This window comes from Mesoplodon densirostris, chromosome 3, assembly GCF_025265405.1.
Source record: "Mesoplodon densirostris isolate mMesDen1 chromosome 3, mMesDen1 primary haplotype, whole genome shotgun sequence".
Taxonomy (NCBI): domain Eukaryota; kingdom Metazoa; phylum Chordata; class Mammalia; order Artiodactyla; family Ziphiidae; genus Mesoplodon; species Mesoplodon densirostris.
Window position 1 is genome coordinate 60,824,523 of NC_082663.1, and position 27,678 is coordinate 60,852,200.

The 27,678-nt window shown below is 36.8% G+C and overlaps 1 protein-coding gene across 1 annotated transcript in view; it reads right to left on the reverse strand.

Annotated features, from left to right (window-relative positions):
• Window positions 1-27,678, reverse strand: part of ANKRD31 (ankyrin repeat domain 31) — a 145,749-nt gene that overhangs the window by 97,633 nt on the left and 20,438 nt on the right. Inside the window, 6 exon segments of the mRNA XM_060091756.1 lie at window positions 7,297-7,406; window positions 9,452-9,723; window positions 12,383-12,913; window positions 15,650-15,693; window positions 24,067-24,143; window positions 27,555-27,595. Coding sequence (XP_059947739.1) covers window positions 7,297-7,406; window positions 9,452-9,723; window positions 12,383-12,913; window positions 15,650-15,693; window positions 24,067-24,143; window positions 27,555-27,595 — 1,075 coding nt within the window.

The following is a 27,678-nucleotide window of genomic DNA, read 5'->3' on the forward strand; positions in this document are numbered from 1 at the left end:
AGACATCCCTGTCTTATTTCTGATCTTAGGGGGAAAGCATTCAGTCTTTCACCATTAAGTATGACAGCTGTGTATTTTTTTTGTAGATGCCCTTTGTCAGATTAACCAAGTTCCCCTATATTCTGAGTTTGCTGAGAGTTTTCATTAGTAATGGATGTCAGGTGTTGTCAAAATCTTTCTCTGCATCATCTACTAAAATGATCATATGGTTTATCTTTTTTAGTTTATTAATATAACAAATTACAGTGATTGATTTTCAAATGTAATGTAATGTAAATTTTTTGTTCTAGTTCCATAAAAAATGCCATTTGTAATTTGATAGGGATTGCATTGAATCTCTAGATTGCTTTGGGTAGTATAGTCATTTTCACAATATTGATTCTTCCAATCCAAGAACATGGTATATCTCTCCATCTCTTGGTATCATCTTTAATTTCTTTCATCAGTGTCTTACAGTTTTCTGCATACAAGTCTTCTGTCTCCCTAGGTAGGGTTTATTCCTAGGTATTTTATTCTTTTTGTTGCAATGGTAAATGGGAGTGTTTCCTTAATTTCTCTTTCAGATTTTTCATCATTAGTGTATAGGAACGCAAGAGATTTCTGTGCATTAATTTTGTATCCTGCAACTTTACCAAATTCATTGATTAGCTCTAGTAGTTTTCTGGTGGCATTTTTAGGATTCTCTATGTATCCTGTCTTCTGCAAACAGTGACAGTTTTACTTCTTCTTTTCCAATCTGTATTCCTTTTATTTCTTTTTCTTCTCTGATTGCCGTGGCTAGGATTTCCAAAACTATGTTGAATAACAGTGGTGAGAGTGGACATCCTTGTCTTCTTCCTGATCTTAAAGGAAATGCTTTCAGTTTTTCACCATTGAGAATGATGTTTGCTGTGGGTTTGCCATATATGGCCTTTATTATGTTGAGGTAGGTTCCCTCTATGCCTACTTTCTAGAGAGTTTTTGTCTTAAATGGGTGTTGAATTTTGTCAAAAGCGTTATCTGCATCTATTGAGATGATCATATGGTTTTTATTCTTCAATTTGTTAATATGGTGTATCACATTGATTCATTTGCCTATATTGAAGAATCCTTGCATCCCTGGGATAAATCCCACTTAATCATGGTGTATGATCCTTTTAATGTGTTGTTGCATTCTGTTTGCTAGTATTTTGTTGAGGATTTTTGCATCTATATTCATTAGTGATATTGGCCTGTAATTTTCTTTTTTGGTAGTATCTTTGTCTGGTTTTGGTATCAGGGTGATGGTGGCCTCACAGAATGAGTTTGGGAGTGTTCCTTCCTCTGCAATTTTTGGAAAGAGTTTGAGAAGGATGGGTGTTAGCTCTTCTCTAAATGTTTGATAGAATTCACCTGTGAAGCCATCTGGTCCTGGACTTTTGTTTGTTGGCAGATTTTTATCATAGTTTCAATTTCATTACTTGTGATTGGTCTGTTCATATTTTCTGTATCTTCCTTGTTCAGTCTTGGAAGGTTATACCTTTATAAGAATTTGTCGGGCTTCCCTGGTGGCGCAGTGGTTGAGAGTCCGCCTGCCGATGCAGGGGACGTGGGTTCATGCCCCGGTTCGGGAAGATCCCACATGCCGCGGAGCGGCTGGGCCCGTGAGCCATGGCTGCTGAACCTGCGCGTCCAGAGCCTGTGCTCCGCAACGGGAGAGGCCACAACAGTGAGAGGCCTGCGTACCGCAAAAAAAAAAAAACAAAAAAACAAGAATTTGTCCATTTCTTACAGGTTGTCCATTTTATTGGCATAGAGTTGCTTGTAGTAGTCTCTTATGATGCTTTGTATTTCTGCAGTGTCTGTTGTAACTTCTCCTTTTTCATTTCTAATTTTACTGATTTGAGTCCTCTCCCTCTTTTTCTTGATGAGTCTGGCTAATGGTTTATCAATTTTGTTTACCTTCTCAAAGAGCCAGTTTTTAGTTTTATTGATCTTTGCTATTGTTTTCTTTGTTTCTATTTCATTTATTTCTGCTCTGATTTTCATGATTTCTTTCCTTCTGCCAACTTTGGGTTTTGTATGTTCTTCTTTCTCTAGTTCCTTTAGGTGTAACGTTAAGATTGTTTGAGATTTTTCTTGTTTCTTGAGGTAGGCTTGTATAGCTATAAACTTCCCTCTTAGAACTGCTTTTGCTGCATCCCATACGTTTTGCATCGTCGTGTTTTCATTGTCATTTGTCTCTAGGTATTTTTTGATTTCCTCTTTGATTTCTTTAGTGATCTCTTGGTTATTTAGTAACGTATTGTTTAGCCTCCACGTGTTTGTGGTTTTTACATTTTTTTCCCTGTAATTCATTTCTAATCTCATAGCACTGTGGTCAGAAAAGATGCTTGATATGATTTCAATTTTCTTATATTTACTGAGGCTTGATTTGTGACCCAAGATGTGATCTATCCAGGAGAATGTTCCTTGTGCACTTGAGAAGAAAGTGTAATCTGCTGTTTTGGGATGGAATGTCCTATAAATATCAATTAAATCTATCTGGTCTATTGTGTCAGTTAAAGCTTCTGTTTCCTTATTTATTTTCATTTTGGATGATCTGTCCATTGGTGTAAGTGAGGTGTTAAAGTCCCCCACTATTATTGTGTTACTGTCAATTTCCTCTTTTATAGCTGTTAGCAGTTGCCTTATGTATTGAGGTGCCCTTATATTGGGTGCATATGTATTTATAGTTGTTATATCTTCTTCTTGGATTGATCCCTTGATCATTATGTAGTGTCCTTCCTTGTCTCTTGTAACATTATTTTAAAGCCTATTTTATCTGATATGAGTATTGCTACTCCAGCTTTCTTTTGATTTCCATTTGCATGGAATACCTTTTTCCATCCCCTCACTTTCAGTCTGTATGCGTCCCTAGGTCTGAAATGGTCTCTTGTAGACAGCATATAGATGGGTCTTGTTTTTGTATCCATTCAGCAAGCCTGTGTCTTTTGGTTGGCGCATTTAATCCATTCATGTTTAAGGTAATTATCAATATGTATGTTCCTATTACCATTTTCTTATTTGTTTCGGGTTTGTTTTTGTAGGTCCTTTTCTTCTGTTTCCCACTTAGAGAAGTTCCTTTAGCATTTGCTGTAGAGCTAGTTTGGTGGTGCTGAATTCTCTTAGCTTTTGATTGTCTGTAAAGCTTTTGATTTCTCCATCGAATCTGAATGAGATCCTTGCTGGGTAGAGTAATCTTGGTTGTAGGTTCTTCCCTTTCATCACTTTAAATATATCATGCCACTCCCTCCTGGCTTGTAGATTTTTGCTGAGAAATCAGCTCTTAACCTTATGGGAGTTCCCTTGTATGTTATTTGTCATTTTTCCCTTGCTGCTTTCAATAATTTTTCTTTGTCTTTAATTTTTGCCAATTTGATTACTATGTGTCTCGGCGTGTTTCTCCTTGGGTTTATCCTGTATGGGACTTGCTGCATTTCCTGGGTTTGGGTGGCTATTTCCTTTCCCATGTTAGGGAAGTTTTTGACTATAATCTCTCCAAATATTTTCTCGGGGTCTTTCTCTCTCTCTTCTCCTTCTGGGACCCCTATAATGTGAATGTTGTTGTGTTTAATGTTGTCCTAGAGGTCTCTTAGGCTGTCTTCATTTCTTTTCATTCTTTTTTCTTTATTCTGTTCCGCAGCAGTGAATTCCACCATTCTATCTTCCAGGTCACTTATCCGTTCTTCTGCCTCAGTTATTCTGCTATTGATTCCTTCTATCGTAGTTTTCATTTCAGTTATTGTATTGTTCATCTCTGTTTGTTTGCTCTTTAATTCTTCTAGGTCTTTGTTAAACATTTCTTGCATCTTCTTGATCTTTACCTCCATTCTTTTTCCGAGGTCCTGGATCATCTTCACTATCATTATTCTGAATTCTTTTTCTGGAAGGTTGCCTATCTCCACTTCATTTAGTTGTTTTTCTGCAGTTTTATCTTGTTCCTTCATCTGGTACATAGCCCTCTGCCTTTTCATCTTGTCTATCTTTCTGTGAATGTGGTTTTTGTTCCATAGGCTGCAGGATTGTAGTTCTTGCTTCTGCTGTCTGCCCTCTGGTGGATGAGGCTATCTAAGAGGCTTGTGTAAGTTTCCTGATGGGAGGGACTGGTGGTGGGTAGAGCTGACTGTTACTCTGGTGGGCAGAGCTCAGTAAAACTTTAATCTGCTTGACTGTTGATGGGCAGGGCTGGGTTCCCTCCTTGTTGGTTGTTTAGCCTGAGGCAACCCAACACTGGAGCCTACCTGGGCTCTTTGGTGGAGCTAGTGACAGACTCTGGGAGGGCTCACGACAAGGAGTACTTCTCAGAACTTCTGCTGCCAGTGTCCTTGTCCTCACAGTGAGACACAGCCACCGCCCGCCTCTGCAGGAGACCCCCCAATACCAGCAGGAAGGTCTGGTTCAGTCTTCCCTGGGGTTACTGCTCCTTCCCCTGGGTCCCGATGTGCACACTACTTTGTGTGTGTCCTCCAAGAGTGGAGTCTCTGTTTCCCCCAGTCCTGTCGAAGTCCTGCAATCAAATCCCACTAGGCTTCAAAGTCTGATTCTCTAGGAATTCCTCCTCCCGTTGCTGGACCCCCGGGTTGGGAGCCTCAGAGCCTTCACTCCAGGGGGTGGACTTCTGTGGTCTAAGTGTTCTCCAGTCTGTGAGTCACCCACCCAGCAGTCATGGGATTTGATTTTACTGACTGCGCCCCTCCTACCGTCTCATTGTGGCTTCTCCTTTGTCTTTGGATGTGGGGTATCTATTTTGGTGAGTTCCAGTGTCTTCCTGTTAATGACTGTCCAGCACCTAGTTGTGATTCTAGTGTTCTCACAAGAGGGAGTGAGAGCACGTCCTTCTACTCTGTCATCTTGGTTCCTCTCCCCTCACCTTCATTTTTGAAAGATATTTTGCTAGGTATAGAATTCTAGGTTCTTTATAGAATTCTATAGAATTTCTTTTAGTACTTTAAAGCTGCTGCTCCACTGTCTTCTTGCTTGCATTGTTTCCAACAAGAAATTTGATATCATCCTTATGACATGAAAAAAAAATCCATGGCCTTTTTTTCCTTATCAACACATACATATTCTTCTGACTTCTTAAATGACTGAATATTATTTCATTGGTTACATTATAGTTTGTTAACTATTCACTTAATTTAGATTGTTTCTAGTCATTTTATTATAATAAGCAATGCTGTAATGAACATCTTTATAAAATATATTTACATATATAAGCAAATACAGCCATAGAATAAATCCCTTTAAACAGAATTGCTGATTCAAAAGAATTGTGATTTAAAATTCTGATGAATGTAAATAAACTGCCTTATAAAAAGACTGAAAAAACTTTTACCAAAAACATGAGATTGTTTACTTTTTCCACATTCTTGCCACTGGGAATTCTCAAATGTTTACTGGCATTCTCTTAGCTGAAAATTGTACTTGTTAATTTGCATTTCTTTAAGTATGAGTGAGATGTTAATCTTTTCAGATATAAAATTGTTTTTTCTGTGAACTCCCTATTTTTCTTTATCCTTACTGTTTTGTAAGAGCTCTTTGCATACTAGTATAATTAACCCCTTGTCATGTGTTATTAATATTTCTTCTGTGTTTGATGATTGGTTTCCTTTAGGATATCTTTCCATATAATTTTTAAAAAATGCATATAGTCAATTTTATCATTCTTTTCCCTCCTTCTGGCTTTGAATTGTTCTTCACAAAGAGTTTTTCCAAGATTATAAAAAGATTCACTTGTCTTTTCTCCTAGAACTTTTTTTCCCCTTTAACTCTGGCCAGACTGGAATTAAATTTGGTATAAGGAATGTTATAGGGATCCAACTGTTTGTGTTTTTCACTATTTATTATTTAGTCCTTCTTTCTGCCATCAATTTGAGATGCCATATTTATCACAGACCTACCCCCATATTCCCCTTGTACCTGGCTTCTACATCTAAACCCTTTATTCTGTTTCACTGATTTATCTGTCTATTCCTGTGCCAATACCAACTTATTTTAACTTCTATTGTTTTCTAATTGCTTTCACATTATGTAGAGCAGGTTCCTGCCTCTCTACTCTCCCTTTGTTTCATTTTTCAGAATTTTCTTTGTTAGTCTTTTATATTTAGTTTTCCAGCTGAAATTTTGTATCATTCTCATAGCTAACCTCCAGCCCTCCAGCCCTATAAAGCAAAATAAAACAAAACAATTAACAAATACACAAAAATCTGATTTTGATTGAGCTCTCATGCATTTACAGAATAATTTAGGGAGAAGTAAGTTTCTTACAATACTGAATCTTTATGGTCAAGAATAAGGCTCTTCTTTCCATTTATTCAAGTCTTTTTTATGTCCCTCAGCATAATTTTTACACTTTCTTCTTACAGGTATGGCAATTTCTTATTAGGTATATAAACAGGTATTTTCTCTCTTTTGTAACTATTATAAATGGGATCTTCTCTTATATTTTGTAACTGGGTAATACTTATGTATATGAAAGGTATTTATTTTTGTCTTCTTTTGGTTTATTGAATTTTTTAAACTTTTTAGCTGGAAATAATTTCCGATTTATAAAAAAGTTGTACAAATAAAACAAAGGATTCTCCCATTGTTAACATTTTGCGGCCACTTAAATCATTCTATCTCCCTCTTTATATATACATACACATGCACACAGACACATATACACATAATGAATAACTTGCATACACCATGCCTCTTTACTTACTAATACTTAAGAGCATATTCTCTAAAAGCAAGGATACTATCTAACATAACCAAATTATTAAATTAAGAAAATTTAACATTGATACAATATTATTCTTTAATCTACAGTCCATATTTCAATTATGCCAACTGTCCCGCCATCTATTATTTTGTAACCAGTACTCCTAGGTTCTTATTATTTCTAATAGTTTTTTAGTTCATTCTTTAGGATTTTATATATAGGAACAAAGAAATAACATCTAAATATATAATAATTTCCTCTATTCTTCTGGTTATAATTTCCCAAAGCCTATGCTAGTTTAGTCACACCACAAATAGGTCAGATATCTAAATTTGAAAAGAGTTCTGAAACTATTCTCTTAATAGTACAAGTACAGGAAATATACCAGCCTATGAGGCAGGAGTTCAGGATCCTAGTTATACTACTAATGAGCTGTGCAGTGCTGGGGAAAATCCTTAACCTCTCTGAACTTCCTCATCAGTAGAATGAGAAAGTTGAGACATATAATCTCTAAATCCTTTTTTAGTACCAGCATTCTATATTTTTATAAGTTACTTATTAAAGAAATAAAGAAATAAAGTAGGCCTCACCATTTTTCCCTGCAAGTTTTCTGTTTTTCCTGATCTGTTCTCCACTCTTGAGTCTGGATGAATGCATAGTCTTCCCTTTACCTTCAATCCTTAAAGCAGGATTCTGCATTCTTGAAAAATAAATGTGCTTTTAAAATTACTATCATGTTCTCCACAACTGTTCAAAGAGAATCATACCGAATTTTTGACTAAATTTTTTTAAAACTCAAAGATATTTTACTGAGCTGTTGTCAAGCAGGATGGCAGTTTTAAGTATGGAGATGGCTCCTGAGTAAACTGCAGAAAATTCTGTGAGAGACATGCCAGTCATTATGGTTTCTTTGTCTTTGCGCCACCTATGGGTTTCTCTCCTTTAGGGATAGTCACCTATAAGTGAGTATTCTGAGGCTCCTGTCCCTCACTCCCCATGCTGGCATGCCACTATCCACTCTATTCACAACTTCTAGGAAAAAAAGAGGCAGGCAAAAGAAAAGGACTTGCCCTGTGGTATGGCACTGATCAAAAACTGTAAAATACTGGCATAAAAGCATATATGGGTAGGTTTATTTTGGCTCTCTCTATTCTGAGAGCCACAAAATAAACCTACCCATATATGGTCAATTAATCTATGACAAAGGAGCCAAGAATATACAATGGGGAAAGGACAGTCTCTTCAATAAATGGTGTTGGGAAAACTGGACAGCCAAATACACAAGAATAAAGCTGGATCACAATCTTACACCATATACAAAAATCAACTCAAAATGGATTGAAGACTTGAAAGTAAGACTTGAAACCACAAAACTCCTAGGAAAAAACATAAGTAAGCACCTTGACATCAGTCTTGGCAATGATTTTTTGGATTTGACACCAAAAGCAAAAATAAAGAAGTGAGACTACATCAACCTAAAAAGTTTCTGTACAGCAAATGAAACTATCAACAAAATGAAAAGACAACCTACCAAATGGGAGAAAATATTTGCAAATCATATACTTGAAAAGGGATTAATATCCAAAACATATAAAGAACTCATACAACTCAATAGCAAAGAGAAAAGCAATCCGATTAAAAAATGTGAGAGGAACTAAAAAGACATTTCCAAAAAAGGCATCCAAATGGCCAGCAGGTACATGAAAAGGTGCTTAGCATCACTGATCATCAGAGAAATGTAAATCAAAACCACAATGAGATATCACCCCACACCAGTCAGAATGGCCATCATCAAAAAGTCTACAAATAATAAATGCTGGAGAGGGTGTGGAGAAAAGGAAACCCTCTTGCACTGTTGGTGGGAATGTAAATTGGTGCAACCATGATGGAAAACAGTATGGAGATTCCTCAAAAATTAAAAATAGAACTACTATATGATCCAGCAATTCCACTCCTGGGTATTTATCCAAAGGAAACAAAATCACTATCTCAAAATAATATCTGCAGTCCCATTTTTACTGTGGCTTTACTTACAATAGTCAAGACATGGAAGCAACTTAAATATCCATTGATGGATGAATAAATAAAGAAAATGTGATACACACACACACACACACACAATGGAATGGTATTCAGCCATAGAAAAGAAAAAAATCCTGTCATTTGCTAGAACATGCATGGGCCTTGAGAGCATTATGCTAAGTGAAATAAGTCAGAGAAAGACAAATACCATATGATCTCACTTACATGTGGAATCTAAAACAAAAAAACAACAAAAAAACAAAAACCCTAAACTAATAGATACAGAAAACAGACTGGTTCTGGAGGTAGGAGACGGTGTGGGTGGGTGAAATGGGTGAAGGTGGTCAAAAGGTACAAACTTCCAGTTATAAGATAAATAAGTTCAGGGGATGTAATGTACAGCATGGTGACTATAGTTAATAATACTGTGTTGTATATTTGAGAAGTTGCTAAGAGAGTAGACCTTAAAAGTTCTCATCACAAGAAAAAAAATTTGTAACTATGTGTGGTGAGAGATGTTAAAGAAAGAAAATTAGCATTAAGCTAAAATACAATTATTTCCCATTACTTTGTCTTAAAAAAAGAAAGTAAAAGAGTTTTCTGGGGTTTTTTTAAATTGCAAAATAAATAAAATAACAACACTGAAAAATAAAGTTCTTTACTTAGAGGTAAACTGACTCTAATGTCCCAAACACAGAATTATCTATTAGGTTGGTAGCATACCTGAAATTCTCAGTTGAAGAGTTATTATTTGTTTGATCCTCACAGCCAAGTATTTTGGGTAAAATCTTTTCTGGCATCTTATATATGTCATCTGTGGGCTTTGCATCTCTGCCTACTTTCAGTCTGGATGATCTCCTTAACACACATGGAGTGTCCTGGTCAGAGCTATTTCCCACCGGCTTTGAATTTCCCTTATTATTTAGTGGATCACAAGAGGTGACATTTTGATGAACCAAAGTTTGCAATCCAAATGGATTTGGGTCTTCTAGACTCTGTAATACGATGTAAATACATACACAAATAATTACAACAATGCAAAAAAATAAAATAAACTTAGAAGAAATTAAGTTTTATCTTGTCCTTTTTTTTTTTTTGCTTTACGCGGGCCTCTCACTGTTGTGGCCTCTCCTGTTGCGGAGCACAGGCTCCGGACGCGCAGGCTCAGCGGCCATGGCTCACGGGCCCAGCCGCTCCGCGGCATGTGGGATCTTCCCAGACCGGGGCACGAACCCGTGTCTCCTGCATCGGCAGGCGGACTCTCAACCACTGCGCCACCAGGGAAGCCCTATCTTGTCCTTTGATTACACAAAAATACCTTATAAGATGGAAATACAAAAACCCATAGACATATGTGGACATAATGAAAATTTTATCATAATTAATGTAACAAATGACAATGCAGATTTAAAAGCCTAAGACAAGAAAAGCATAAGTAAATATTATTTTTATCAATATTCATCCTTAAGACTCAAGGATAAACCTAAGGTCACTCTGGGTGCTTTAATTTCACAGGAAGTGGGTAGCACGAAATGATGAGAGACACATAAAAACAGTAGTACTGTCACACCAGGCCAGATCAGTGTTCTATTCAGCCTAGTATTTTGTTATTTGATAGCAACAGTAAGTGTATTTGTGAGACGAGATACTATATAACTTCCATTACATTGATTTTAAAAGGTTAGCAATATATCATGAACGGCTCTAACTTCCCCTTAATAATCCATTATAGATTTAACTTTCGTGGGGATACATATTTTTATACATATCACGTAAACCTTTCTTGAGCTTATTTATATATCCAGCTTGCAAAGCTTCTCAAGGTAACAAGTTTCATATTTTTTTAAAAAAATATTTATTTATTTATTTGGCTGCACCAGGTCTTAGTTGCAGCACACGGGGTCTTTGTTGCCACATGTGGGATCTTCATTGCGGCATACGGGATCTTTAGTTGTGGCATGCGGGATCTAGCTCCCTGACCAGGGATTGAACCCGGGCCCCCTGCATTGGGAGCGCAGAGTCTTAACAACTGGACCACCGGGGAAGTCCCACAAGTTTCATATTTTTATTATAGCTAAGTAAAAGAGTATTTAATTTGATTTGTTCTAAATCAATCTCTTTTCTACTTCTAAGTAGACTTTTTTTTGAAGACCTCCTAAGTTCATGCTCACTCTATCAATACCAGTCATAATTTCCTACACTTTACTCATATTACCTCTTTATAGATTAGAAACCTGGAAAGTTTAACTTAATCTTCATGCCCTATCCCCATGATTAGTTTCTCTTTTTCTGGATTTTTAAACATATCATTATGTCTGTTTTGAAATTTTTTGACCAGAATTGCATGCAGTATTATTCCAGGTGTGTATGTTATAACCTGAGCTTAGTATCATGTCATTTAAATCTTCCAAGAAATGTTCACAGGAGTATTTTGGTAATAGCCAGAAGGAGGATAGAAAAGAAAAGGAAACATAACACAGGGAGATCAGCTTGGTGCTTTGTGACTGCCTGGAGGGGTGTCATAGGGAGGGTGGGAGGGAGACGCAAGAGGGAGGGGATATGGGAACATATGTATATGTATAACTGATTAATTTGGTTACAAAGCAGAAACTAACACACCATTGTTAAGCAATTATACTCCAATAAAGATGTTTAAAAAAAAAAAGAAAAAAAATCCAAATGACCATCATTAGTGAATTGGTTAAATAAATTATATTATTATACACACACACACACACACACACACAAACATACCCATAGAGTGGAATACCATTCAACAAGTAGAAAGATTTAAGTAGTGCTACTTTTGTTGACACAGAAAGATAACCACGATGCCTTATTAAATTTTAAAAACAAGTTGCAAAGCATTACGTATAATATAATCCCATTTATATAAAATAAACTTACATAGAATATGCACAGAAAAAAATTGAGACATGCAGCAAACTGTTAACAATGATTATCTCTGGAAAGTGGAATTGTGGGAGACTTCCTCTTACTGTAATGTTTGATTTTTTTTTTATAATGAGGATGTGTTACTATTATAATCAGGAAAAAATAAAGATTACTTTTAAAAAGAAAAAAATTGTCAACATGAAAAAGGGACTTGGCAAGTGACAGGCCACTCCAGGGTCTCCAGGCATAATAATCCCGGAATTCTAAACCCTCTCCTGGCAGTCCAATTGCATATATTTTACTTCCAACTAGAAACTGATGTGGGATATCTTATCTCTACTCTGCACCCAGGCAGACATAGTGATTTTGTGAGCTAACCAGGAAAATTCTGGTAAAAAAAATTTTTCCTTCTTCTATATAAGCAATGTAATGACGATATATCTTCTCAGGTTTTCAGAGGAGAAACTTATCTATTTTAACTTTTAACCCCTTGAAAACTCTACCCCGGGAACCTCGAAAAATGTAACTATATGCTTCAAAGTCAAAAAGTATCTTCTGAGTGTTGGTATTTGGGTAGAAGGTTTGAATTTAAAATAAAGTATATGGGCAATGAAGACTTGTTAAAGGTCACTATAAAAGGCAAAATCATAGACTCATACTTGCACTTACTTGCTGCACGGAAAGATGCTTGTCCTGTAGCTCACCTAACTTGGAATCCTGTTCAAATGGTTGAGTAGAACAAAGAGTCTCAAAATTCACCTCTGCTATTTGTGTACAATCTTCATCAGTCTGAGACATATTGGGCTCTACTCCTAAACATTCATTTCCAGCACTGAGACTGGTATCTCCCTCTTTTCTGTGACAGATGGGTTCCACCTTGGCTTCTGACAACGTGCTTAAGGCTGCTAACGACTCAGCTGGCAATGCATCATCCTTTGAGTTTTCTAGTAAATCTTTGTGACATGTCAAAGGTATTGATATGGAACTCGAGGAACTGCTCAATGGGTTCATCAACTCTCTATGTTGAAAATCAGTCATTATTCTAATCGGTCTTTCCTCCTGGGTGATTTCTGGTGATGTCAGTAACTTTTCTAAGGCAGACACAAAAGTTTCAAGAGAGCTTTCTTCATCTTTGGTTTCTTCAGAAGTCATGGTCAATGTGACTTCCTTGCTAGGCTCCTTCTCTGGCTCTATTAACAAGTTCTCCTTTACAGCAAATGTATCAAATTCTTTAACAGTAGTACTTGAGAGAAGGCTTATTTCAGGAGAGTCTCTGTCTCTACTTAGTTCCTGTATATTCCAAATAGAATTTAAATCATTATTACATATACAAAAAAGTGTTTAAAATGAAAATGTTAGTTTTCTAGTTCATCATGTTGCTAAGTTATCACCAAAAAGCTTTATCAACTTTCCTCCCTTCCATAAATAAAAATACTCTTTATTACTTTCCTATACCAAATTACTAATGACTGTGAACACATGGTTACACATTTAATAGTAGACCAAGGGTAAAATTGGCCAGGCCATAATTACAGATGGCAAGTTATCTATTCAGCTAAGTTAAGAGGCAGGAAGGGAAGAGGCAGAGATAACATGGATAGTTAAATCAACAGATAACCTAAAAACTTAACTGCAGTTAATAGTTGACAAATTCTTCCTTGCTATAAATCCTTATTGAATTTTATTAATTAACCAGGAACAAAATTGGTATGGTTTGACCTTCCTTTTATTCCCCACCTCTGTATGCATATGTAAATGTGATGTAAAAAGGCCAAAGGACAGGTGGTAAGGGAGGAGAAAAGGAGAAATGAAAACAGTTCTATGTAAATATTACAAGCTCTGGCTATAAATCAATGGTTCTAACTTGTGGTTGTTTTAAACAAAAAACACAAAACTACAAAACACAAAATGACTATTATTTTCAAAGACATCACCTTAACAGGTTATACCTGTTCTCAAAATATTTCCAATGACCAAAATATTATTAGACTTCCTCTTTTGAAAGCGCTTTCAAAATTGTTTATAAGCCATTCAAGAAAATCAGTCTCAATAACTTAAAGGCACTAAACTTTTTTTCAACATTGAAAACTGTTAATTTGCTTGACCTTAAATAACAGAATGGGTTTCAGTGATTTTTGCCTGTTTCTAAAAATCAAATCCACCTTCACTGGCACATCACTCTGCCAGAATGCACTGTAACTTGTAAGCCCTCTAATACTATGATTTGATTTCAATAAGGGAAGTGAAAAATATTTTATTCTCCCTCTCTTCCTTTTCTACCTGCCACCATTTATATTCTCTGTACATAGCATCCAGAGCTTAATAAGATATATTTATTAGCAATGCAAACTATAATTTGCTCAGAAAGATAAAAGAAATTTAGAAGGAATTGAAGAACTGGATCCTATCCATTCTTGAAGTCATGTTCAAGATCTCCCTCTTATCTGAAGTCCTTATATCTATTAAATTCAAGGCCTTAGATCTAATAAAGTATATATATATATATATATATATATATATATATTGAACTCTGCCCTAAAGGAACTTAATTCTTAAATTAAGATTGAAGGCATTAATACATAAGACATTAAATAAACTATAAATAATGTCAAAAACACTGCATGAACTCAAATGAATGGCATAAACCATAGCCCTAGTGTTACAAGAATAAGTTTTCTGGGGGGAAAGAAAGGGAGGCAGTGAAGGGTTTTCAAGATTGCCTGAAAAATGCTCGGTTAAACAAAGTTAAACAGATTTATTTACTACAAGACTTTTCAAAACGTGCACTATAAATCTTTGAGGATACTTTAGGATACAGTGTTCTCTACACTTTGTTCAAAAAAATCCTTTATTCTCAGAAGATCTATTAATGTCACAGGAGGCAAGTGCTAGGGAAATACTGACATAGTGAATAAGCAATGTTAAAGAGGGAGCAATTACTTTGGTCAAGATCACCAGTCATCTGAGACAGATCCAAAGAGAAGAAGGAACTTAAGCCAGAAATTAATGATTTGTGAAGGCGTAAAAGAAGGAAAAAACACGTATTTCTTAAGCACCAACTAGGTACCACACACCGTGAGCCATCACTGCTCTCAGTCCTCACTACAATCCTATGAAATGAGTATCACTTTCCATATATTACACATGTAAATGACACACTTGCCTTTGGGACACAACCTATGTGGTTCCAAATTTTATGCTCTTTCCCTTGCTTTCTGGCTCCTGACTTAAACAAAGGCATGGAGGTGGGAATGTGTAAGGTATACCTGAGATGAAGTAAGGTACAGGTGTATGACAGGGTTGGCCTGGGGAGGTCCTTGATTGTTGGAGTCTGTTATGGGCAGAGCCAATCTTATAGTCCTCTGATTTCCCATAGCACCAAGCAGAAAGCAAAGCCAAAACAAACACTCAGTACATGGTTACTGATTAGTAACTGAAAGATGGGAAACCAGTATCCAGCAGGAAGTATTAAAGGAACAAGGGTAATAGACAAAGCAACAGAAGGCATTTTTGCTATTACATCTCAGCAACTAGTTTGATATTAAATTATATGCTTCTCCTCTACATAAAGAATAAAAGACTTATAATGCTAGATAAGAAACACAGATCAAGAAAATTCTATTTCATTAGAGATAAGGAAGAATAAATACTGAAATGCGTCTCCACTACAGATGTAAGAAAAGTGTCCTTGCGCTTTCTGTCTGACTGTGGCAGCCCAGACTAAATGCGGGAATGCAGGGAAAAGTTTTTTGCAACTCACAAAAAAACCTGTGAACAGTGAAAGCCTGCTTTATTCCAAAGACAGATTTACAAGAGTTTATGAGAAAAGTACTGGAAAATTATTCCCCTTAAAAAAAAACAAAAACACTGAAATGGGTTGTTACACAATTCTATTTATTGAAATGGTTCAGTCATATTCCTGCCTAGGGGAAAACTTAAATGAGCTTGATACTTTAATCAACATAATGTTTTAAAAAAAATCTAAACCCAAGATTTGAAGAGCTAATTTCTATTATACAGACCAACCTTTTCTGGGTGTGTTAGCACTTTAGGATCTTCAGCCTCAGGTCCTAGAAGATAACATTATATGTTTTCATTCCAGTTTTATTAAAGCATTAAAACATATTATCTCACTCAGCATTTCTTAATCATATAACTTGAAATGATTCCCTCATTCATGTGATATATCAAATATTTAATAAATATTATACCAATTTATTGATATAAAAGTATGTTGGCAATAAAATTATGAAATTCTTCCATTCCTTAAAAAAATATTTCACATGAAGCCAGGTAATATTATAATTGTTTGGAATTAGATTAGTTAAAAACCAACCTCTCTACTTTGGCTGAGTTATCCTAAGTATTCGCAACTACATGGAAAAATCATATCTACTTTCTCTGTGTCATTATCATCTCCATTATAGGTAACAGAATTTAAATGAATTCATGCTGTTGAGTTAGGCATAAAAAGGAACATTCATGTAGTGGCCAAAAGTAATCAGGAGATGTCCTAAAGGTACATGTATCAACAAGTCTCTATTTCTTAAAGTCATTAAAAATTTTTAAACATTCTACTATAGCTGGTTTTTTTCCTGTATTGAGACTACCTTTTGAACACTACTAACATTTTTTGAGTATCAAAAAAATCACAAACTTAACTTATTTCCATGAACCAAAATCATGTGTTTTTTCCCCCAGCTAATTTGTCACAGGTTGGCCAGTGGGAGCACAATTGACCTAGCTCTTTATCCTTTTAGCACTGCCCCCTGACATCCTTGAAAGCATTTTTGTTTTCCAACAATGGTAAGATTTTGAGATCCATCCTAATATCTTCAAGCTCCAAGACAGATCAGCTATCCTTTTAGGATCCCTGGTTTGCTTGGCATTTGTAAAGTCATAGCACCCATACACCTGGCACTTAGCAGGCTAAATAAATATTTGTTAAAATAATTAATAAATAATATTACAGACCAAAATGCAGGCACTAGGAGTGCATGCAAGAGTTGGTGATGGCGTTAAGTGGTACTGCTATTGTTGTAGTAGCAACAGATCAGGAGAAGACAGAGATTTTACAACTTAGCTTTTCAACTTCAAGTATCATGTCCTTGTGCCTTTTCTCATAATACAAAGTTTCAATGACCACTAAGAATACTTACTACACTGTCATACAACATACACAGGTGGCACTTCAAAGTGAAAGACAGCTACCCTCTAATACAGCTGAAATCAAGTAAATGGTCTGCCTAACTGCCAGTCAAGAAAGACATGACAGGGCTTCCCTGGTGGCGCAGTGGTTGAGAGTCCGCCTGCCGATGCAGGGGACACGGGTTTGTGCCCCGGTCTGGGAAGATCCCACGTGCTGCGGAGTGGCTAGGCCTGTGAGCCATGGCCGCTAAGCCTGTGTGTCCGGAGCCTGTGCTCTGCAACGGGAGAGGCCACAGCAGTGAGACGCCCGTGTACCGCAAAAAAAAAAAAAAAAAAAAAAAAAAGAAGAAAGACATGACATACATATTAAGAATGTTATGAATAGAGAAAACAAACATTGTTTTCAAATTTCAGCCCCCAAATTACAAGTCAAAAAAGTAGATGTGGAGGAGTAGGTATTGACTGCACCTGAGCATTTCGCATATGGGCAACTTTAAGCGGCATGATTCCAAGGTCAACAGCAACACTGATTTCATATGTAAAAATGTATGGTAGCAACGTATGGTAGACCAGCCTAGTTGTAAATAAATCCATATCTGACTTCCGGGTAAGATGGTGGAAGAGTAAGACGCGGAGATCACCTTCCTCCCCACAGATACACCAGAAATACAGCTACACGTGGAACAACTCCTACAGAACACCTACTGAACGCTGGCAGAAGACCCCAGACCTCCCAAAAGGCAAGAAACTCCCCACATACCTGGGTAGGGCAAAGCGGAGAGATTCCCGCACAGAGGAGCGGTGCCGAGCGGCACTCACCAGCCCGAGAGGCTTGTCTGCTCCCCCGCCGGGGCGGGCGGCGCTGGAGCTGACGCTCGGGCTTCGGTCAGAGCGCAGCGAGAGGACTGGGGCTGGCGGCAAGAACTCAGCCTGAAGGGGGCTAATGTGCCACAGCTAGCCGGGAGCGAGTCCGGGAAAACTCTGGAGCTGCCGAAGAGGCAGGAGACTTTTTCTTCCCTCTTGGTTTCCTGGTGCGCGAGGAGAGGGGATTAAGAGCACCGCGTAAAGGAGCTCCAGAGACGGGCGCGAGTCGCGGCTGAAAGCGCCGAGCCCAGAGACGGGCGTGGGACGCTGGGGCTGCTGCTGCCGCCGCCAGGAAGCCTGTGTGCGAGCGCAGGTCACTGTCCACACCGCCCTTCCGGGAGCCTGTGCAGCCTGCCACTGCCGGGGTCCTGGGATCCAAGGGCAGCTTCCCTGAGAGAACGCACGGCGCGCCTCGGGCTGGTGCAACGTCACGCCGACCTCTGCCGCTGCAGGCTCGCCCCGCACTCCGTGCCCCTCCCTCCCGCCCAGCCTGAGTGAGCCAGAGTCCCCGAAGAGGCTGCTCCTTTAACCCTGTCCTGTCTGAGCGAAGAACAGACGCCCTCCGGCGACCTACACGCAGAGGCGGGGCCAAATCCAAAGCTGAGACCCAGGAGCTGTGAGAACAAAGAAGAGAAAGGGAAACCTCTCCCAGCAGCCTCAGAAGCAGCGGATTAAAGCTCCACAATCAACTTGATGTACCCTGCATCTGTGGAATACATGAATAGACAACAAATCATCCCAAATTGAGGAGCCAGGAGTCAGTGCTGTGCCTCTGAGGTGGGAGAGCCAACTTCAGGACACTGGTTCACAAGAGACCTCCCAGCTCCACATAATATCAAACGGCAAAAATCTTCCAGAGATCTCCATCTCAACACCAGCACCCAGCTTCACTCAACGACCAGCAAGCTAGAGTGCTGGACACCCTATTGCCAAACAACTAGCAAGACAGGAACACAACGCCACCCATTAGCAGAGAGGTGGCCTAAAATCATAAAAAGTCCACAGACACCCCAAAACACACCACCAGACGTGGACCTGCCCAGCAGAAAGACAAGATCCAGCCTCATCCACCAGAACACAGGCACTAGTCCCCTCCACCAAGAAGCCTACACAACCCACTAAACCAACCTTAGCCACTGGGGACAGACACCAAAAACAACGGGAACTACGAACCTGCAGCCTGCAAAAAGGAGACCCCAAACACAGTAACATAAGCAAAATGAGAAGACAGAAAAACACACAGCAGGAGAAGGAGCAAGATAAAAACCCACCAGACCTAACAAATGAAGAGGTAATAGGCAGTCTACCTGAAAAAGAATTCAGAATAATGATGGTAAAGATGATCCAAAATCTTGGAAATAGAATAGACAAAATGCAAGAAACAGTTAACAAGGACCTAGAAGAACTAAAGATGAATCAAGCATCGATTAAAAACACAATAAATGAAATAAAAAATACTCTAGATGGGATCAATAGCAGAATAACTGAGGCAGAAGAACGGATAAGTGAGGTGGAAGATAAAATAGTGGAAATAACTGCTGCAGAGCAAAATAAAGAAAAAAGAATGAAAAGAACAGAGGACAGTCTCAGAGACCTCTGGGACAACATTAAACGCACCAACATTCGAATTATAGGGGTTCCAGAAGAAGAAGAGAAAAAGAAAGGGACTGAGAAAATATTTGAAGAGATTATAGTTGAAAACTTCCCTAATATGGGAAAGGAAATAGTTAATCAAGTCCAGGAGGCACAGAGAGTCCCATACAGAATAAATCCAAGGAGAAATACACCAAGACACATATTAATCAAACTGTCAAAAATTAAACACAAAGAAATCATATTAAAAGCAGCAAGGCAAAAACAACAAATAACACACAAGGGAATCCCCATCAGGATAACAGCTGATCTCTCAGCAGAAACTCTACAAGCCAGAAGGGAGTGGCAGGACATAATTAAAGTGATGAAGGAGAAAAACCTGCAACCAAGATTACTCTACCCAGCAAGGATCTCATTCAGATTTGATGGAGAAATTAAAACCTTTACAGACAAGCAAAAGCTGAGAGAGTTCAGCACCACCAAACCAGCTTTACAACAAATGCTAAAGGAACTTCTCTAGGCAAGAAACACAACAGAAGGAAAAGAACTACAATAACGAACCCAAAACAATTAAGAAAATGGGAATAGGAACATACATATCAATAATTACCTTAAATGTAAATGGACTAAATGCTCCCACCAAAAGACACAGACTGGCTGAATGGATACAAAAACAAGACCCATATATATGCTGTCTAAAAGAGACCCACTTCAGACCTAGAGACACATACAGACTGAAAGTAAGGGGATGGAAAAAGATATTCCATGCAAATGGAAACCAAAAGAAAGCTGGAGTAGCAATTCTCATATCAGACAAAATAGACTTTAAAATAAAGACTACTAGAAGAGACAAAGAAGGACACTACATAATGATCAAGGGATCAATCCAAGAAGAAGATATAACAATTGTAAATATTTATGCACCAAACATAGGAGCACCCCAATACATAAGGGAAATATTAACAGCCATAAAAGGAGAAATCGACAGTAACACAATCATAGTAGGGGACTTTAACACCCCACTTTCACCAATGGACAGGTCATCCAAAATGAAAATAAATAAGGAAACACAAGCTTTAAATGATACATTAAACAAGATGGACTTAATTGATATTTATAGGACATTCCATCCAAAAACAACAGAATACACATTTTTCTCAAGTGTTCATGGAACATTCTCCAGGATAGATCATATCTTGGGTCACAAATCAAGCCTTGGTAAATTTAAGAAAATTGAAATTGTATCAAGTATCTTTTCCGACCACAATGCTATGAGACTAGATATCAATTACAGGAAAAGAGCTGTAAAAAATACACACACATGGAGGCTAAACAATACACTACTTAATAACGAAGTGATCACTGAAGAAATCAAAGAGGAAATTAAAAAATACCTAGAAACAAATGACAATGGAGACACGACGACCCAAAACCTATGGGATGCAGCAAAAGCAGTTCTAAGAGGGAAGTTTATGGCAATACAATCCCACCTTAAGAAACAGGAAACATCTCAAATAAACAACCTAACCTTGCACCTAAAGCAATTAGAGAAAGAAGAACAAAAACATCCCAAAGTTAGCAGAAGGAAAGAAATCATAAAAATCAGATCAGAAATAAAGGAAAAAGAAATGAAGGAAACAATAGCAAAGATCAATAAAACTAAAAGCTGGTTCTTTGAGAAGATAAACAAAATTGATAAACCATTAGCCAGACTCATCAAGAAAAGAAGGGAGAAGACTCAAATCAATAGAATTAGAAATGAAAAAGGAGAAGTAACAACTGACACTGCAGAAATACAAAAGATCATGAGAGATTACTATAAGCAACTCTATGCCAATAAAATGGACAACCTGGAAGAAATGGACAAATTCTTAGAAATGCACAACCTGCCAAGACTGAATCAGGAAGAAATAGAAAATATGAACAGACCAATCACAAGCACTGAAATTGAAACTGTGATAAAAAATCTTCCAACAAACAAAAGCCCAGGACCAGATGGCTTCACAGGCGAATTCTATCAAGCATTTAGAGAAGAGCTAACACCTATCCTTCTCAAACTCTTCCAAAATATAGCAGAGGGAGGAACACTCCCAAACTCATTCTATGAGGCCACCATCACCTTGATACCAAAACCAGACAAGGATGTCACAAAGAAAGAAAACTACAGGCCAATATCACTGATGAACATAGATGCAAAAATCCTCAACAAAATACTAGCAAACAGAATCCAACAGCACATTAAAAGGATCATACACCATGATCAAGTGGGGTTTATTCCAGGAATGCAAGGATTCTTCAATATACGCAAATCAATCAACGTGATACACCATATTAACAAACTGAAGGAGAAAAACCATATGATCATCTCAATAGATGCAGAGAAAGCTTTCGACAAAATTCAACACCCATTTATGATAAAAACCCTGCAGAAAGTAGGCATAGAGGGAACTTTCCTCAACATAATAAAGGCCATATATGACAAACCCACAGCCAGCATTGTCCTCAATGGTGAAAAACTGAAACCATTTCCACTAAGTTGAGGAACAAGACAAGGTTGCCCACTCTCACCACTCTTATTCAACATAGTTTTGGAAGTTTTAGCCACAGCAATCAGAGAAGAAAAGGAAATAAAAGGAATCCAAATGGGAAAAGAAGAAGTAAAGCTGTCACTGTTTGCAGATGACATGATACTATACATAGAGAATCCTAAAGATGCTACCAGAAAACTACTAGAGCTAATCAATGAATTTGGTAAAGTTGCAGGATACAAAATTAATGCACAGAAATCTCTGGCATTCCTATATACTAATGATGAAAAATCTGAAAGTGAAATCAAGGAAACACTCCCATTTACCATTGCAACAAAAAGAATAAAATATCTAGGAATAAACCTACCTAAGGAGACAAAAGACCTGTATGCAGAAAATTATAAGACACTGATGAAAGAAATTAAAGATGATACAAATAGATGGAGAGATGTACCATGTTCTTGGATTGGAAGAATCAACATTGTGAAAATGACTCTACTACCCAAAGCAATCTACAGATTCAATGCAATCCCTATCAAACTACCAATGGCATTTTTCACAGAACTAGAACAAAAAATTTCACCATTTGTATGGAAACACAAAAGACCCCGAATAGCCAAAGCAATCTTGAGAACGAAAAATGGAGCTGGAGGAATCAGGCTCCCTGACTTCAGACTATACTACAAAGCTACAGTAATCAAGACAGTATGGTACTGGCACAAAAACAGAAATATAGATCAATGGAACAGGATAGAAAGCCCAGAGATAAACCCATGCACATATGGTCACCTTATCTTTGATAAAGGAGGCAGGAATGTACAGTGGAGAAAGGACAGTCTCTTCAATAAGTGGTGCTGGGAAAACTGGACAGGGACATGTAAAAGTCTGAGATTAGATCACTCCCTAACACCATACACAAAAATAAGCTCAAAATGGATTAAAGACCTAAATGTAAGGCCAGACACTATCAAACTCCTAGAGGAAAACATAGGCAGAACACTCTATGACATAAATCACAGCAAGATCTTTTTTGACCCACCTCCTAGAGAAATGGAAATAAAGACAAAAGTAAACACATGGGACCTAATGAAACTTCAAAGCTTTTGCACAGCAAAGGAAACCATAAACAAGACGAAAAGACAACCCTCAGAATGGGAGAAAATATTTGCAAATGAAGCAACTGACAAAGGATTAATCTCCAAAATTTATAAGCAGCTCATGCAGCTCAATAGCAAAAAAACAAACAACCCAATCCAAAAATGGGCAGAAGACCTAAATAGACATTTCTCCACAGAAGATATAGACTGCCAACAAACACATGAAAGGATGCTCAACATCTTTACTCATTAGAGAAATGCAAATCAAAACTACAATGAGATATCATCTCACACCAGTCAGAATGGCCATCATCAAAAAATCTAGAAACAATAAATGCTGGAGAGGGTGTGGAGAAAAGGGAACACTCTTGCACTGCTGGTGGGAATGTGAATTGGTACAGCCACTATGGAGAACAGTATGGAGGTTCCTTAAAAAACTACAAATAGAACTACCATATGACCCAGCAATCCCACTACTGGGCATATACCCTGAGAAAACCATAATTCAGAAAGAGACATGTACCAAAATGTTCATAGCAGCCCTATTTACAATAGCCCGGAGATGGAAACAACCTAAGTGTCCATCATCGGATGAATGGGTAAAGAAGATGTGGCACATATATACAATGGAATATTACTCAGCCATAAAAAGAAATGAAATTGAGCTATTTGTAATGAGGTGGATGGACCTAGAGTCTGTCATACAGAGTGAAGTAAGTCAGAAAGAGAAAGACAAATACTGTATGCTGACACATATATATGGAATTTAAGAAAAAAAAATGTCATGAAGAACATAGGGGTAAGACAGGAATAAAGACACAGACCTACTAGAGCATGGACTTGAGGATATGGGGAGGGGGAAGGGTAAGCTGTGACAAAGTGAAAGAGCGGCATGGACATATATACACTACCAAACGTAAGGTAGATAGCTAGTGGGAAGCAGCCGCATAGCACAGGGAGATCAGCTCGGTTCTTTGTGACCGCCTGGAGGGGTGGGATAGGGAGGGTGGGAGGGAGATGCAAAAGGGAGGGGATATGGGAACATATGTATATGTATAACTGATTAAATTTGTAAAATAAAATTTAAAAAAAAATTTTGGAGATTAAAAAAATAATAATAATAAAATAAATAAATAAATCCATATCTAACTAAGCCTTCTATTTTTAGGCAAAGACAAATTCACTTTATATGACTCTACTCATAAAAGTGTACCTTGAATGCTCTGGTGGTTCAGTGAAAGTTCAGCCTGGGGAAATGACACAGTGAACACCGGAAAAGTTTTTCTAATCCTTAAAAAAAAAAAAAATCAATCAATTAATTAATAAATACATATAAATTTTCAAATGGAAAAAACCCCACTATTTCTCATTCAGATACAATTTAAACTTCTTTTCATTTAAAGGAATTTCAAATAGGATCATCTTTTTTTGCTCCAATTACTAGCAATTTGTTAACATTTAAATTTCAAATGGCTGCAAAAATGGAGAGAGCCAAAAAAATTAAGGAATGACCTTTAGGAGTGTAGACAAGCTAAACTACATTTAGGTCTGAAAGTAACTTTGGAGATGACTGTCTACCAAATAGAAAGGTGGAGTGAGAGAGAAAAATTGGTCCTAATTTATGAAGCTTGACCACTTAAATCCTCAAATACACTGAAAGTTTGTCATTATAGCTTGAGATGTAAGTGAAAGTCACTCATGAGAAAATTCTCAGACATTATTTACCTTTCTTGTATTTCACAGCAGGGGAAAAAAAGGTAGGAACTACTGAAGGGAAGAGGTTGCGAGCAAAATAAAGGTCATGCCTAATCTACAATTTTGATCATCTACCCTGGGATAATTAAAAGTTGACTGTAAGCTGGGACGAAGTAAGAAAATAGCATTGGCATATATACACTACCAAATGTAAAATAGCTAGCTAGTGGGAAGCAGGTGCATGGCACAGGGAGATCAGCTCGGTGCTTTGCAACCACCTAGAGGGGTGGGATAAAGAGGGTGGGAGGGAGATGCAATAGGGAGGGGATATGGGGATATATGTATATGTATAGCTGATTCACTTTATTATACAGCAGAAACTAACACAACACTGTAAAGCAATTATACTCCAATAAAGATGTTTAAAAAAAGTTGATTGAAGAAAAGCAGTTAACTATTTTTTTCTCAATCTAATTTACTATACAAATGCAATCAAGATATCTTCCTTTAAAAAAAAAAAGCTTCTTGTTCCAGTTGTTTTAAGAACAGTTTTTATGAACCAGGCATAGCTACTTGAATCCTAAGCAAGAATAATAAATTGAACATTCTCTCCTGCCTAAAAAAATAGAAGTGATCAGTATAAGCTATCTTGAAAATGAAACTGCTCATATAGAATAATTTCTATGAGGCAAACAGAAAAGAATGCCATTTTTTTCCCTAAAACATGATTCTTTGAGTACAAGCTGATTTAAAATAAAACAAAATCATTGTTTCAATCAACAGCAGAATTTTTTCCTTAATTATAAAAGAGAATTTAACACAGAAGTTTTGAAAATAGAGCAAACTTTCATCTAAGGTATTAAAAAATAATTATTTATATTAGGCAAGACTGCAAACAAATACATGTCCAATATTAGCGAAATGATTAAATGAATTACAGTATAGTAAGTTATATAATGAAATATTATGAGGTCATTAAAATTCATGTTTTTAAAAATTATTAATGATGTGAAATAATAATTATGATAAACACTACTTAAAATTTGAAAACGGGGAATTCCCTGGCGGTCCAGTGGTTAGGAGGCTGGGCTTCCACTGCAGGGGGCATGGGTTCGATCCCTGGTCAGGGAACCAAGATTCCTCAAGCTGCGTGGTATGGCCAAAAAAAAAAAAAGAAAGAAAGAAAGAAAAAAAAAACCCAGGAAACAAAAGTATCTGCAGAATAATTCCAATTTTGTAGAAAATATGAACAAACAAAAATATATAGAAAGCCTAAAATAAAATGTACCAAAATGTTAACAATGGTTCTCTCCAGGCTGTGAGACCATGGATGCTGCATTAGTCTTTCTTAGTCTTTTCTCTTTTTCCATTTCCGTAGATGAACTTATACTGCTGATATATTCAGTAAAAGGATTATTTTAAAATAGTGATTCTCAAACTTTTGGTCTTTGGACTCCTTTACACTCTTAAAACTTAGTGAGGAACTCAAAGAGCTTTTGTTCATGTGGCTTCTATTTATTTATATTTACATATTAGAAATTAAAATAGAGAAAAATGTTAAATAATCATTAATTTTTAAGTAACCGTAATAATCCAATATATTATTATATTGTTATGAAACATTTTTGCATTTTCCAAAATGAAAAAAAATTTAGTGAGAAAGTGGCACTGTTTCACATTTTAAAAAATCTCTTTAATGTATGGCTTAATGCAAGACAGCTGCCATCTGAACTGCTACAACACATTCAATTTTTTGTGGTATATTTTTTTATTTGAAGTATATTACAAAAATCTGGCCTCATACAGATATGCAGTTGGAAAAGGAACGAGTACTTTAGCAGCCTTTTTGGATAATAGTGCATATTCTTTTTAGATAACATACCAAAACTCTAAAAGCAATAATTTCCTTAAAGGTTACTGGAAATGTGAAAATTGAAACAACATCAATGAACTTTTACATTGGTCTACGCTGCACTTTGAATGGATCTTTTACTTGTCTGTGGGTGATGCTGTGACATTATGCATTGGTCTTTCAGAAAATACTGATTTGCTGAGTTATGCAGGTCTTCCCTATATTGATCTATTTCATCATAAAAATCTCAAAAAGGTCACCTTTGTAAATATTTCCACTGATCTTACCAGAAAGTTCAAGAAAATGTCTGCCATATACTACACTGTGAATAACCAGTTTGTCAGTTATTCTTCCAAGTTAAAAAAAAAAGGTGAAGCTAGTTTTTTTTTTTTTTTTACAAATCTTATAACTCAAACAAGTGCAGAAGTGCTCTTCTTAAGACAACTATCACACTTTACACAGAAGTGTAAAAAGATATATATTCAAGGGTAGAAATTTAATAAAACTAATAACTTTTCTGCTTCATCAAATGCACTAAGTACAACTGGCCTTCTTTTTTTTTTTTTAAACCACTAGTACATGGCTGTGAAAAAATACGGTGACTACTAGTCCTATTTGGTGCCACTGCCCTGATGCCTACTAAGGCTCCAACTTTTTATCCACCATTTGCTTTAGCACTGTAAGTGCAAATGTCAATACCATGAAATAGGCAAATAATGTGTTAGCATTATTATGAAAATAGTTTTAACCTCACAGATCCTCTGGAAAGAGCCTCAGGGACTCCCCGGGGGTCCACAGGCTTTACTTTGAGAACCATTGTTTTAAAAAAAATTGAAAGGATAAGGTCTCTTTAAGTATAATAGTTCTATGAAAGTCTAATGTCAATAAGCTCTACAAATTCTTCCCTCATGCTATGCTATAAATTTGCTTTTTAAGTAATATTAGAGAATCAACTTAATCTGATTCAGTCTTTCTCATGAAATGAAACTTATCTACAATGTTTGTAAAATAACATATATTTATGCTGCTAAAGGGCAATTATTCAAAAATATACAATAACTCTAAAACTCTTAAGAAAAAGAACACTTATTTTATATGTGTAAAGTGACAAAAAATATCTATAATATAATAATGCCAAAAATCATTATACTTACTGTAACGGAGCTTCAATTTGTTCCATTTCATCTTGAGGTTGCTAGAAAGAAAAAACAGTAGTTTTTTCCAACTGAGGAGTACTAAGCTAATGCAACAAGCTAAAAATTTAACATTTAAGATATG